The sequence below is a fragment of the Trematomus bernacchii genome, unplaced genomic scaffold (genome assembly GCF_902827165.1).
Source record: "Trematomus bernacchii unplaced genomic scaffold, fTreBer1.1, whole genome shotgun sequence".
Lineage (NCBI taxonomy): Eukaryota > Metazoa > Chordata > Actinopteri > Perciformes > Nototheniidae > Trematomus > Trematomus bernacchii.
Genome location: NW_022987973.1, coordinates 19,620,603 through 19,634,703, shown reverse-complemented (window position 1 = coordinate 19,634,703; position 14,101 = coordinate 19,620,603). Strand labels below are relative to the sequence as shown.

General features: G+C 38.6%; 1 protein-coding gene across 1 annotated transcript in view; it reads left to right on the top strand.

Annotated features, from left to right (window-relative positions):
* LOC117471831 (protein kinase C-binding protein NELL1-like) overlaps positions 1-14,101 on the top strand; it is a 297,298-nt gene that overhangs the window by 196,163 nt on the left and 87,034 nt on the right. Inside the window, exon 13 of the mRNA XM_034117067.1 lies at positions 6,159-6,284. Within this exon, the coding sequence (XP_033972958.1) occupies positions 6,159-6,284 (126 nt within the window). The remainder of the gene's footprint in view (positions 1-6,158; positions 6,285-14,101) is intronic.

Genomic DNA, 14,101 nt, shown 5'->3' with positions numbered 1-14,101 from the left:
ATACAACCTTGATAAGAATGTAAAATGTGCTGTATTTGCACCAGAGATCCCAACATGGACAGAGATATTGGGATAATTCGTTTTTTGATTATGATGATCTTTATGAAGATGGCATGAGTTTTTCTTCTTTAGACTGAAGGCACAGTGTTAGAAAAACATTGTTTGTTTGATGATGCTTGAAGAAAGTCAGAGAAGAAATTAGTAAAGTTCTGATCAGAAGTTATTAGTTGCATTATTTGTGCAACTTCTATTATTCAGTCATTATCAGTAAAAGCTTCTCCAAAAAAAGAAAATACTGTAGCAACACGGCATTAGCAACATTGGAGCTTTTCATTGATCATAACAGCCAACTCTTAACCTGGGCGACAACATACAGAGGTCCAACTTTGAACAAAACCCTAGGCATTTTTGGATGTTTGAAGACACAGTCATAAGACAAGTTATTTTAGGGGGTATTTTAGCAGCCTATACTGTACATCCCAGTCCAGTCTCTGCATTGAAAGCACAGAAACAAAATTAAGGATGATGATGCCCCCACCAAGCTATTGATGTAAAGGCAATTATTTTGAGTAGTTGCTGTGATGTCATTAACAAATTAATGGATTACTCAATAAAATAATACCAAAACTGTAACCCAGAGACTTCCGTGACAACAGCGTTTTTAGTCGAAACTTCCCCATCATTGAGCTAACTCAAACTGTTGCTCTGCTGTTAAATAGTTTTTGATATCATTGACTTTCATTTAAACATAATAATTTGTATAATAATTGGAAAATATTTATTCTCACTCACACTGTTGTGGTTGTTATTGTGTTTCAGTGAAGTCAAATGAGAAAATAAAAGCTGATAAGCTGTTTACACCAAATGCATTAGAGGAAATAAATAAAACATCCCATCTCCCTTTCAAAAGCAATGCTTCCTGCCAGCCTCAATTATCATAGTGTGTAATTGCTGGGTGAGATTAACTTCTGTGTTCATGAAAATAGAGACAGAATGAGTGTGTGTGTGTGTGTGTGTGTGTGTGTGTGTGTGTGTGTGTGTGTGTGTGTGTGTGTGTGTGTGTGTGTGTGTGTGTGTGTGTGTGTGTGTGTGTGTGTGTGTGTGTGTGTGTGTGTGTGTGTGTGTGTGTGTGTGTGTGTGTGTGTGTGTGTGTGTGTGTGTGTGTGTGTGTGTGTGTGTGTGTGTGTGTGTGTGTGTGTGTGTGTGTGTGTGTGTGTGTTGGTTTAAGTGTGCCAGGCAGACAGTGATGAGATATCAGGAGGATTGTTGACATTCAGATGGAAGCAGCTCTGGTTGAGTCATTTTATTCTATTTTATAAATGCTTTAGCAGGAGTCGATTTTCTGTTAAATTGTGCACATAAAATATTTGATGGTGCTGATTTGTGTTCGGGCTACATCGTTCAGTTAGAGAGGACCATCGAGTGTTTTAGCAGCTTTGTTCCAGTACCAAGGCGTATAAGTACTTTCAAATAGTTGTTATTAAAGATGAGTTCATGTGACTCAGATTATGACAGTGTGTCATCTGTTGTAGGAAGAACTGGTCCAGGGTGGGTTGAAGAGTCTGGTCCTGTTCCCTAACACAAGTTCTGAATGGTTTAGAGGAATTTTGCTGGAGGCAGACAGAGTACTTTGGAAGTACAGAAGTATTAGCATCAAAATGTGCTAAAAGTACATTTGGCCCATTTCAACAAAAAAAAATATATATAGAAGAATTATCAGCTAAATGTAATTTCAAGTACTCATTATGCAGAATTGATATTTTCACAGTATTGTGTTACTATAGTTATTATTTTACCAGGTTTTGTAAATGAAAGAGCACTTAAGTATTGTCGTTGGTCAAAGTGGACCATATTTAGATACTTGAAATACTATGTGGATTAGTCGTACAGTACTATACCATCCGCAAATCATGTGTTTTTATATCTATAAAGTAACCGTGAGTGTCAAAATAAATGTAAAACGTACGATAGTTGCCTCTGAATGTAGTGGAGTAGTATATATAAAGTATATGGAAATACTAAAGTAAAGTACAATATGTCAAGGTACTTAAAAACAATACTTGAGTAAATGTACTCACTTACTTTCCACCACTGCCCAGGATAATGCTATTGAGTAACCATTGTATTAGCATGTTTTAACCTAAAGCACCCTTGTTTCCCATTGGTTGACCTTGGTGAATGACGTTGATCCACCTCCCATGTACACTTTGAAGGATTTTCAACAGGTGTCCATATGGGTTAACGCTACTTCTACCAAAACTTGACCCCGTTAATTATTGTTACATGTTGGAGGGGGAGTTTCACAGTTCTGTATTCTGTATGTATGTTTTCCTACAAATAACTGATGTATTTTAGACATAAAAGTACTATGCTTGAAATGATAAATTTGGGACAATATGTATATTTTTTTTAATTAAAATTATTTTCTGTTTATATTTTCTGTTCAATACAGTACATACAATACAAGGCAAGGCAAGGCAAGGTGTCTGTGACCATGACCAACATTGGGGACTTGGAAGGAGGGTGTTTTTTTCATTTTCTTTCACATTCACCTTGACATTTCTTGCATTATAGTGTATGTCCTTGCCTTGTCTGCAGAAAAGAAAAAAACGTAAAATTACATGAACTACTGTTTTTTGTAAAATCCAGAGTCAGCTCTAATACAACATACCAAATAGGCTGTGTTGGGGCAAATACTGCAGGTTCTATGACAAACACAGGAAAATACTAAGGCATTAATGACATTACACTGAAAGAACACAACTCGGAACACTTCTCAAAATTGCCTTCAACTTTATTTTTAGCAACACCTCATTTAGAAGTTATACCAACTTTCTGACTATTTATACTTTCCATACTCAACTTTAATATTTGGAATTAGTTAAAATATTTCTTTTTTCTTTCCTCGCTTAGCGGTAGTTTGTGTTTCATGATGATTATGATTTGAGTCCTCCCCAAATTAAATCAATTGTTCTGTTGCCAAACCATTAAATCTTTCAACTAAATTCCACAGAACCGTGTTCATGAGCAACACCCCGCTGAGTTAAGGACACGCTGAAAACTGGGTTTCAGGAACACAAACCCACACACAAACACATCATCTCCTTGCGCCAACGTTTAATGTTTTGGAAAAGAGACGAATATCTGGTGAATACTTTTGAAGTCTTGCATCTCCGAATCTGTTTCCATCCAACAGCGATATGACTACTCCAATGATTATATAACAATCCTCTGTACTCAGTAAATATAATGTTACATTTTGAGCATGCACTCAAACGTTTGCTAAATCTTTAAACACATTTATAATGCTTCTCTTCCTATGCTAAATAACACAGCTCACAAGATAAATGCATTTCAAAATATTCTACACATACTCATCTGTATGTCAAACTCTGCCAAAACCAGAGGTGGGAAGTATCTAAGTACATTTACTCAAGTACTGCACTTAAGTACAATTTTGAGGTACTTGTACTTTACTGTTTTGCTACTTATATGTTGCTTTGTATTTCTACTCCACTACAATTCAGAGGTAAATCGTGTACTTTTACTCCACTACATTTATTGTGTACCTTTAGTTACTTTAGAGATTTGGATTAATTATGTGAAATCAACCCTTAAATCAGATTTTAGTACCACCTGGAGTAAATTCACAAGCTACCCTGCAGTATACAAAGTCATTAAAACTAGCTGCACCTTTACCAGCTTTGAGAACACTTTAATGATCAATCATTATAAAACATATCATATATATTATTCTGAAATTAACCAATTTGCATGATAAGCACTTTTACTTTTGGTACTTTAAGTATATTTTGATGCTAATACTTTTGTACTTTAAACATAGGATATACACACAGGATACATGGCACATCTTTTCAAACTATTTTACAAATTAAAATATATAACAAACACAGTGTTTAATTGAGCATAGGCACAATGTTGCCGTATGCTTGAATGCTGCTACCATTAACTTTGTACAGTAACGGGATATGCATATCCTACTGTCCACATGCACACAAACAGACACACAACTGGATGAGCAGGTGCAGACACACACAGACACACACAGACACACACAGACACACACGTGCCCCACTCGTACATGCCCATGCACACAGAGTCCTATCCTGTCTTATTTTTAGCCGTCCCTCTCCCCAGCCCTGACCTACATCACAGCATGAATAAAGCAGCAGACAGATGAAGAAACTGAGCTCAGACGGAGGAGGTGTGGGAGGAGGGGGAGGAGGTCTGGGACTGAGGGTAGAGGGAGGATAGGGGGGGACAGAGATAGACACACCGGCAAATCCAGGAAAATGAATTCCCCCCGTGTGAAATGACAGATCCAGTTCTGTCAGCAGACCTCACCTGCTACTACACTCCCAGAGGAGGCTGCAGAGGACACACACACACACACACACACACACACACACACACACACACACACACACACACACACACACACACACACACACACACACACACACACACACACACACACAGTTGTCAGGAAATAGATCATAATGCCTCATCATGCATCAGCCATGACAGTAGATGCATTTCCCACTTTTAATGAAAGCTGACAAAGCCGCAAGCTCTCCACTTTAAATTGAGGCTGCGTGTCTGAAACATCGCAGGCTAGCCGCCATGAACAATACCTTGCTGCCTTTCGCCAATAAAGGATAATCAAATGAGTAGCCTAGCACTTCAGGACACGATGGAAATTGGATTCAGGTAGTGTTTTGCAGCCTCAAAGCACTCTGCTAAGTTCCATGTTTTTGATGTAGCAGATCAATGCCTTTGTACACTGAAGGCCGGCGAGGTTTTTAGTAGGCCTGAATACATGATCGGTCTCTCTCTGATTGTGCAATTCAACACTCCTACTGTACTCTCTCCAATAACAACATTTGCAGTGGAAAAACACCCTCAGGGTGTTGCATGTAAGTCAATGATACACTTCATACAAATCAATTCTGTTGTAAGGTGAAAGTGTGAGCTGAAAACCTCAAAGCTGAAATGTATTTATCCAAGGAGAGGATATGGAAATACTCCTCACTCTCTCCTTCCCTTAAGTGTAGCATACGGAGTCCCTTAAGTGGTGGAAAGGCCTGTTAGCCTCAGGAAACCGGCTCTCTGCTGCTCACGTCCACATAAAAACTCTGTACAGTACACACACATTCATACACACACACACATTCAGGCCCTTCTACATAACACCTCCCTTGTGTGTTTCTGATCCCATTTCATCAGCAGTCATCCAGCTCAGCTAATGCCTCCCTGAGCTCTGTGTTTCAGTGCTCGTACAGTGGTGTCTTTCAAGCTACATTAGGATGAGAGGGAGAGAGTCTGAATGAAGAGAGGCTTTAATGTATCATATTAGCCGAACATTACGGAAGTCAGGAACGATGCTGCTCTCCATGCTGTCCTTTGTCCTCTTCAGTTTATTAGTCCTTATTGCATTATCTTTCCCATTTACTTATCTTTTATTTTCCAACCCTTTCCTTTTATTCCTTTACTTTGTTTTAATGTCCTCTCATATGGCCATTTTATTGATCATATCTCCTTGTTACCATCCCTTCTAGTTTTATTATTATGTTCCCTGCTATCCCTAATGAGTAAGAAGGGTCATTTGCTGGAGCTATGACAAAACCCTAATATGGCAGCTAGGTGTTTTTCAAACCCACAAAATATAAACATCAAAATGGAGTTCATGACTTGTAGTTGTTGGCTGTGTTGGAGAAAAACTACGTATTGTATTGTATTATCAATATTGTCAATATCCATTGGTTTAAAATGAAACATCCTTCATCAGCATATTGTTTAGAGAAAATGTGGCTTCTGATTGGCCAATGTCCATTTGTTAAAGAGGTTGTGGGGTTCAGATCGTTATAAAAAGGAGGGATATAGAAACAGATGAAAAACGACTGTACATTGTTGCTGATGATCGTGATGCTGATGATGATATACACCTTTACAAACTCTCCATTGAAAAAGTAGTATGATTGTTGACATTTTTGAATAAGCAAGACTCTAATAAATAACTGTCATTAGATTCATGCATCAGTGTTGAAGCAGTTCAGTGCACTCCATCCAAAGGCTGCACTGTGTTCATTGTCCTGAGAGTGTTAATAATCCACTGTATGTTCTCTGTTTGTCCGCAGATATTGATGAGTGTGCGACCCAGATGCACTACTGCCAGTCCAACACGGTTTGTGTCAACCTGCCCGGCAGCCATCGCTGTGACTGTCTGCCCGGCTTCATCAGAGTGGACGAATACTCCTGCACCGGTACGTTTTCACACACATTGCTGACACATCAGATGTTGTTTTTTTTACATCTGTGATGCAAAGGAAATAATATCTACATAGGGCTTGTTTGACCGTTAGCAAATATCAGTAGACAGTGAACTATTTTGACCTGAATTGACCTGAACGGCTGATGTTTTAAAAAATGTGAACAAAATGTTTAGTAATAGCATACTTTCTGCAACTCTGTGAAATCAGCTTTGAAACTGCCTGAAGAGTCCCATGGGATCCTGCATCTCTGAAAAGTTATAATGGTGTTTTCACCCCGGTTTGGGCAAGTCTTGGTTGACAGTTGTGACTGAGGTTTGTGAGATATTTCTGCATAATATATAAAAAGAAATATGCTGAGCTGAAATAAGGACGATTTAGTTGGATGTGTGTGATGGCTCTGCAGCCTGTTAAGCAGCTGGTAGCTAGTGAGGTGGAAGGTTTCACTTTGTTTCTATAAGTATATTGACAGGTTGTCGAACACCCAGCTCCTCTTCAATCCCAGGTTGTTTTGCAAGTCATTCAAGCAACATTAGCAGGACTCCAGGGATAGTAAAGGATAGAATCTCTATGCAAATGTTAGATGGGTTGACATTACATTTTGGTATAGATGTCCATGATCACCAGTGCAAGAATCTAAATCATTTCCAAAATTCCCTGACTTTTTATTTTGCGCCACCAGTACATTTTGGATGAATTCCAATTGAATTTGAGGCAGACATCCATGTTCCCTTGGAGATCTGTCATCACATCGTTGACAGTTCAATCTATGCAGTGCTTTGGTTTATCACCAAATACCCCCAAAACTAATGACAGTTTCTGCAAGCTCATCTCTGTTTTCGTATTTACTACTCACATGAAATATAGAGATAGTTAATAGTTAACACCAAGATCTTTTTCCATCTATGGGGTACCTGAGTTGAGTGTTTAATGTGAATATAATGTTGTGTTTGGCAGCTCATTTAAAAGGAAGCTGCATTCTTACCGTATACATTGTAGAGTACCTATGTAAAGCTGCAGACCATGCACTTGTGAGAGGGGATAAAATAAAACTTTAATCATCAAGAGGCAAAATGGTTAAAGTCCTGCATATTCTGCAAAAAACAACTCCATAAAAACTGTTTCGAAAAATGTATGTTTACAGGGTCAGTTCATATCTATACAATCACTTAAAGCAAGTTCTGCCTAGTAGCACGTTTCCCCCCCCCCCCCTGCTGCTATTCTTTAGCCATGGAACAAAGAGGGAATGACAATCTGTTTCATCACATTAAACAGTCACAGTTATGGCAAACTCAAGCACTCAAAAGTGTGCCTACATCTTGAGTAGTTGATTGGATACTCTTACATTCCACCTTAGAAAGTCAAAATAATTTGTATGTTGGTTGCCTCATCTCTTTGTCAGTTCTACGCCTAAATGACTGCATGCCATTGCCATGCTTACTCCTAAATGTGTCTAAAAACATTAGCTTCCACCAACTGCCTTCCACGGGACTCTACAACTGAGACTGCGTCTCTTTAGTTATAAGAAATCTAAATATGGAGAATTAAAGCAAACTGAGGTTGAGAGGATCAGCATGTTCGGTATTTTAATGTCTTGTCTGCATAAAATTCTAATTAAAAGATCCTCTTTGGCTGAAGCTATATTGCAACATTGCAGTGACACCTGTTCTGGTTTCACATTGTTTTTCCTGGGAAGAGGGTTTAAAGCAACATGTTTTCTCGAGAGTGAATATGCTGTGCTTGGTTGCTGCTCAGTGTTTCTCTGGAGAAGTGTTCTTTAATTAGCTCAGAGTTGGCAGCCTGGCAGGGACAGGGATCCATGGACAATCAATCTATTTTGCAGCTTGTAAACTGTCCTGGCTGCCGACTGGGAGCCCTCGGAGCCTGCTCTACATCTGCTGGGAGAGATAAATCCTCTCTCTGTGTCTCCTTCTCCTTCAAGCTGCTTCCCTTTCAGTTTCTTCTCGAGGGTTTTTGGATCCTTTGCATGAATGTAGTACAGGGTTAGCATTTTCCACGCAGGCAGGCGGCTGCTCATATTTCACGACCCTAACACGATTGCACATTAGCTTCTGTAATTGGTGCGTTCTGTATTGTTATTTTTCATTGTGTCTGGATCTGGAAAGGTTTCTGGTAATGATATTGTTGTCACTGCATTACGCAGGACACACACAGACACACGATTCTGGTTTCTCGTTCTATCAAGCAATTAGCCAGGAGATGAGCTTTTGTGTGAGATTTTATCAGCAATCATGATAGAAGTTGTGCATTGATGTCACATTATTCTGCTACATCACCTTGATGCTCAAATGACCTGCTCTGAATTGATAGAGCTTTGGGCAGGTAGGGAATAAATTAATATATTGAAAAAAACTGAACTACTGTCTAACTGTCAATTATCCCATAGCTTACATTCAGTGTCCTGTGCATAGTTGATCGGTGGTGCATGACAATGTCACTGTGAGCTGAGCAGCGCTACTCATGGTCCATATGTCTTATGCCCAATATTGTTCCAACATTATATGCTATGCATGTGTTTCAAACCTATTCTACTTTTGGGTAAGGAGAAAGGAAAGACTGTACTGTATATTGTTGAGATCTGTGATAACGTTTTTAAAGTAAAGAATCGGAACACAACAAGGATAATGCAGAGCTTTGAATTGATGTCGGACATTGAAGATTTATTGGAAGTTACAGCTGGAGAGTTAACATAAGGTGCTGATTCACCGTTGTGAGACAGCCTAGGCCCAAACCCACTCTGGAGTTCTCTCACCTGTCCCTGATACTTGAACACTTCTAAAAGCATAATCAACATTACTACACTGAACATGAGGAAAATAAAGATTTTAAACCCTCAAATATTCTTTATTACTTAGCTGCTGGTTGCTCAGCAATACAGTTCATTTATAGCTAAAACAACAACATGGGTGAGAATGATTCAGATTACTTTGACTAAATAATACATGAGGCAGGCTATCCTCTGAAAAGACTTGTACGCCCACCTTACTTTTATTCCTATTTTGAGCTTAAACACAGCCTGCTTGTGTAATGTTGTTCTTTCTCAAGATACATTCCCTACCATTGCCAATATAACAAAAAAGAGGTAAAATGTTCAAAGATAATTATGTACTTAAATTGTGTAATAAGGTGTTATACAATCACCACAAAAAACTAAAAGAACACTGATATAAATTCAAGGTTATACCGCCCACCCCTACCCGTGGTTATAGAAATGTGACAGCTATTGATTTCCTGACAGATATAATGCTTTATATAGGAGAGGGTAAGTAATGGTACCTTAAACAAAGCCTGTGGGCATATGCTGCAGTTCCATGATCCTATTACAGTATAGCCCTTTTACACCCACACACCCATTGGATTGGGTTGGTCTGCCTAAATTAAAGGTCACCTATTATGCAAAATGCACTTGTCATGTCTTTTACACATAAATATGTGTCCCCTCTGTGTAAAGAGATTCTGAAAGTTTCAGGAAAAAATATTCTCTCTTTTTTTTTCCTGATCCATTTATATAAAAACCTGTCTGAAAATGAGCTGATCAGACTTTGGCCACTTTATGATGTCATAACGATGTTTTGGGTTGTGCCAGCGCCATATAGATAGACAGCGGAAGTCCAAAATGCTTGATCGTCACGTGGTTCAGGGAGAGTCAATAGTTCCCCGGAAGTTCGTGGCGGGACATATGAATGCATGATTACCGGAGATAGAACTACGATTTTTGGTAATAAGTAGTGAATAAAGGTCTTGATTTACAATATGTATACAACATACCGATATGTGTATGTATTTACATCAATATGTTTTAAAAAATAAATAGAATCTGCTAATATTTATGGATAATATTAGGAATAGTGTGAACAGCTAGTTTACTTGTTAACATATACATGTTAGGCTGTTGCCTTGGTTAAAGAGCCTGTTGCTGTTGTGTATTGCTTTGAATTATTTAAAACAAATATTATCTTCTTAAACAGGTATGGTAGTCAGGAGCATCACTTCCAAATGTTTATTGATATATTTAGAGGGAGGGGATGGCAAGGAATGCTTCAAAATTTAGATTAGATTAATTTCTACCATTTTTTTAATTCATGGTGGTTTCAGTAATCCCATGGTACTTGAGGACATAAGTAATCTAAATGACTAATGTCATCTTTATGACTTTCAGAAAGGACAGGAGACCAACAGGTGACTATCAATGGACTAGCAGCAACATGATTATGACGTTAAAAGTGTTGTTTTAGGAACATCCATTGTAAATACATGGAATTCAATAAACATTGAATAGCATGTCATGCAGTTTGTCTGTGTCTTTTCCTCCGTGTTGTCCTGGCATATCGTCTCCACCATGGATTGCTGTGCTGCCTGGGGATGCTCCAATCGCTCAGAGAAAGGAGTAAGAATCAGAATGTACGGCTTCCCCACTGACACAGAGAGGAGGAAAAAATGGCTAGCTCAAGTCAGCAGGAGCAATTTAACAATCAAAACAGACAGCCGCAACAAAATATGTGAGGTAATCATATTCAAACACTGCATTTGCACTTTTTCCACAAAACGAAGACCACACCATTGGGAAGCTTAATGTTTGGTTTAATACAAATAACAGGGAAAGGCTTGAAAAACTCTGAGAGTTGAGACTCAGGGTGCAGGGTGAGGGTCTCAGTGCAGGTATTCAGGCTCTATTGAATCCCCCTCTGGTTCTTGTGCTGACAGAGGGAGAAACAGACAGGAGAAAGGGTTATACACACCTATATAGCACACCTATTGGATGGGAAATTGCCTTGGGGAGATAAGGTGTGGTCTTTGTTTCCAACTGAAGTTATGGAACTTTATTATTTGTGAGTTTAACAAAGTATGACAAATGGCATCAGTAATGGATGTGATATGAATTTGTATAAAGTTGTCTCACATTCTTGGTCATATTTTACGTACAGTATGTAATGAGTGTATACATGTCCAGTAAGTCCTCCACCTGTAACATCACTGCCCCTCCACCTGCCATACAGTAGGTTACTAATATACACTAACAAGATTACTTATATAATACAGTGATAGAATACATGTTTAGTATGCTTACTTATATACAACAGTAGTATTAAATGTACCTTGTGTTTTCACTCTCACTTTGCCATCATTTCAAAATCAGCTGAGCTCCAACATAATACAGACAGGTAATAATCAACAGAATACACTAAAAACACTCACCCATAAATTACGTTTTTGTTTACTGTTTGGAAGTCTCAAATATGCACTCTAAATTAATATCAATAGCGATGTATCACACAAATAGCTCTCTTCCTTATTATTGTGTAACGTTAACTTTATTATACTAGTTTGTAGGTCTACTCCAAAATGGAGATCGTAATTTCTCCACCTCCACTCATTACAATCACACGTGCCCCAATGTTATATTTAACTAATATTATATTCCTCCACCCCACAAAAAAATCACGTTTAGAAGCCCTTTTTCTCTAATTCCACAACGTTGGATGAAATAACATTAGGAGAACGGATTAATAGCTGTTCATGGTTAACGTGTGTTGCTAACTTTATCCGGCATCCTAGCCTAATCTGTTATCTGTAAACGTTCCCTAAATCTACTGATTTAGGGATAATCCACTAACATCCTTTAATACACATGTTCATTTGACTCAGATGTGCTGATAATATCTGCAATATAAATCTTTAAACGTCTTCTTACCTTTAAAAGTCCATCACGAACGGTCTATTATGCTGCAACTCTACTGTGTTGCTGGCCGCAATAGTTCCCCGGAAGTCAGCGGCAAGCTAACTTCCGGGGAACTATTGACGGCTCCACGATCCGCCATTGCTGTAAAAAAACTGGTCCATTGGAGTGAACGGAGATGTCGTAACTCTTCTATTATACGGCTCTGGGTTGTGCAACCATTAGCCAATAGCCAACCAAGGTACCCCCCCACCTTATCACCTGAATCTCCTCCTAGAGCACCATTGTGTTTTTTTAAACCAATCATCTCTCAGAGGGGCGTGGCCAGCAGCAGCTCATTAGCATTTAAAGCTACAGACACAGAATCAGCACTTTTGGAACAGGGCTGAGACAGAAGGGTTTATGGCATGCTACAATGATCTGTTTGGTATTTGGAGCCAAACACTTCAGAGACATGCTTTGTATATATCTGAGACCTATAATATATTGTTGAAATACAGTATAATAGGGGACATTTAAAATAAATTGGACTATTGTTTCCTTGTGTTTGTAACCTTGAGATGGATTTGGACACACAGTTTGATTTTGTGTTTCTTTGCTTGACTGCTTTCTAAGACATAAAAGGTTTTAGGTTGTTGTTGTTTAGGGTGCTCTGCATTGTAGTTTGATACGTTTTAATGGCGGAATGTTCTTTTTGAAAATGAGCATGTAGACTTTGTTGTTGAGTTCTTCAATTAGATTTCTGGGGGCTTTGAGCACCACTTTCCCAATCTGTCAGTGTTCCCTGTTTTATTTGAAAAGTTGTTCCCCTCCTGTGTTGTGTCTTTTTTTACTTCTAATGTGTAAACCAGCAAGTGTATAGTTGAGCAATGATTTGTATATAAAACCTTTATCTGCAAAGTACCAAGTAACTATCACTTTCGTATAAATGTAGTAGAAAAATAAGTTCAATGTTTCCATTTAATACTACCTAAATATATAAATAACGTACAAATTGGACTTGCCACTGGAAACAGCTCCTTTGAAATTGTTACCTTACATTCATTTCTTTATTGTGTGCCTTCATTAAAGCATTGGTTGTTGGTGCAGTAGAGCTCTACCTTTTTTTTATGTGAACACATAATTCATGTTTTAAACAGTTTTATGTTTGTGACATCGCGTACATGTCCTTAGTCGGATCTAGTGAAGCTGAACTACAACACGGGGAATGTAGGAGAAATGCGTTCTAAGACAATCCAGTGTTTGTGTTTTTCACTGTTTCTCTCTAGTTGTTTAGCTTCAGGCCAGTTTGTGCGTGTGTACTGTAGTGTGTCTCTATGGACAGCAGACAACTCAAGGCTTTGTCCACCTACAAACAAACCTAACATCGCTGTAGGCAAAATACAGTCTGCAAACCCCCTCTCAATATTACAATCTGAGCAGCTCCTTCCTCAGAGGAACAAAATGTCACCTATAGCAACTGTTACACGACACATCATGTTTCACCTTTTGCATCGGACACTCATCTCTCCCTGTCTCTCCTGCCTGGCGGAGCTGCCTGTTCTTTTGTGGAGACAGCTCCCTGTAAACAATAGGAGGCTGCAGTAATTGTGGTTCCACTTGATCTCACCTCTATGGAAGCAGCTCTGGGGAAGAAGACATGTGGCAGGATGCGTTAGCTTCCTTACCTCCCCTCGTCAAAACGCTGCAGCGCTGTCATATCTGTCTTGATGCGGCCCAAATCAGTTCACTTTCAGTCCCGGACGACTTCACTTCATATGTTGTTGAAAAGAACATAATGGTCACCCCATTCAAAGGACATGTAATGTGAAAATAATTTCAGAAAATAATTAGATTTGAGATTTTTCAAAAAAGGAAAAAGTTTGACTGGCTATTGGTTGAATTCATCTGATTAGTACTTACGAAACAAAATGCAGATTATTATAATCAAGCACAAATTAATAGTATTTGTCTGTCTACCACAGCTCCTTAATTGTTCCTTTAGCTGACATAAATACAGGCTTGTATTTTAACTCCAAGAGATTCAAGTGCTTATAATATAATATGGCGCTTTATCCAGTCTTTCCACCACTCAAAGCACTTTAAATACTGCAAGTCTTCATTCACCCATTCC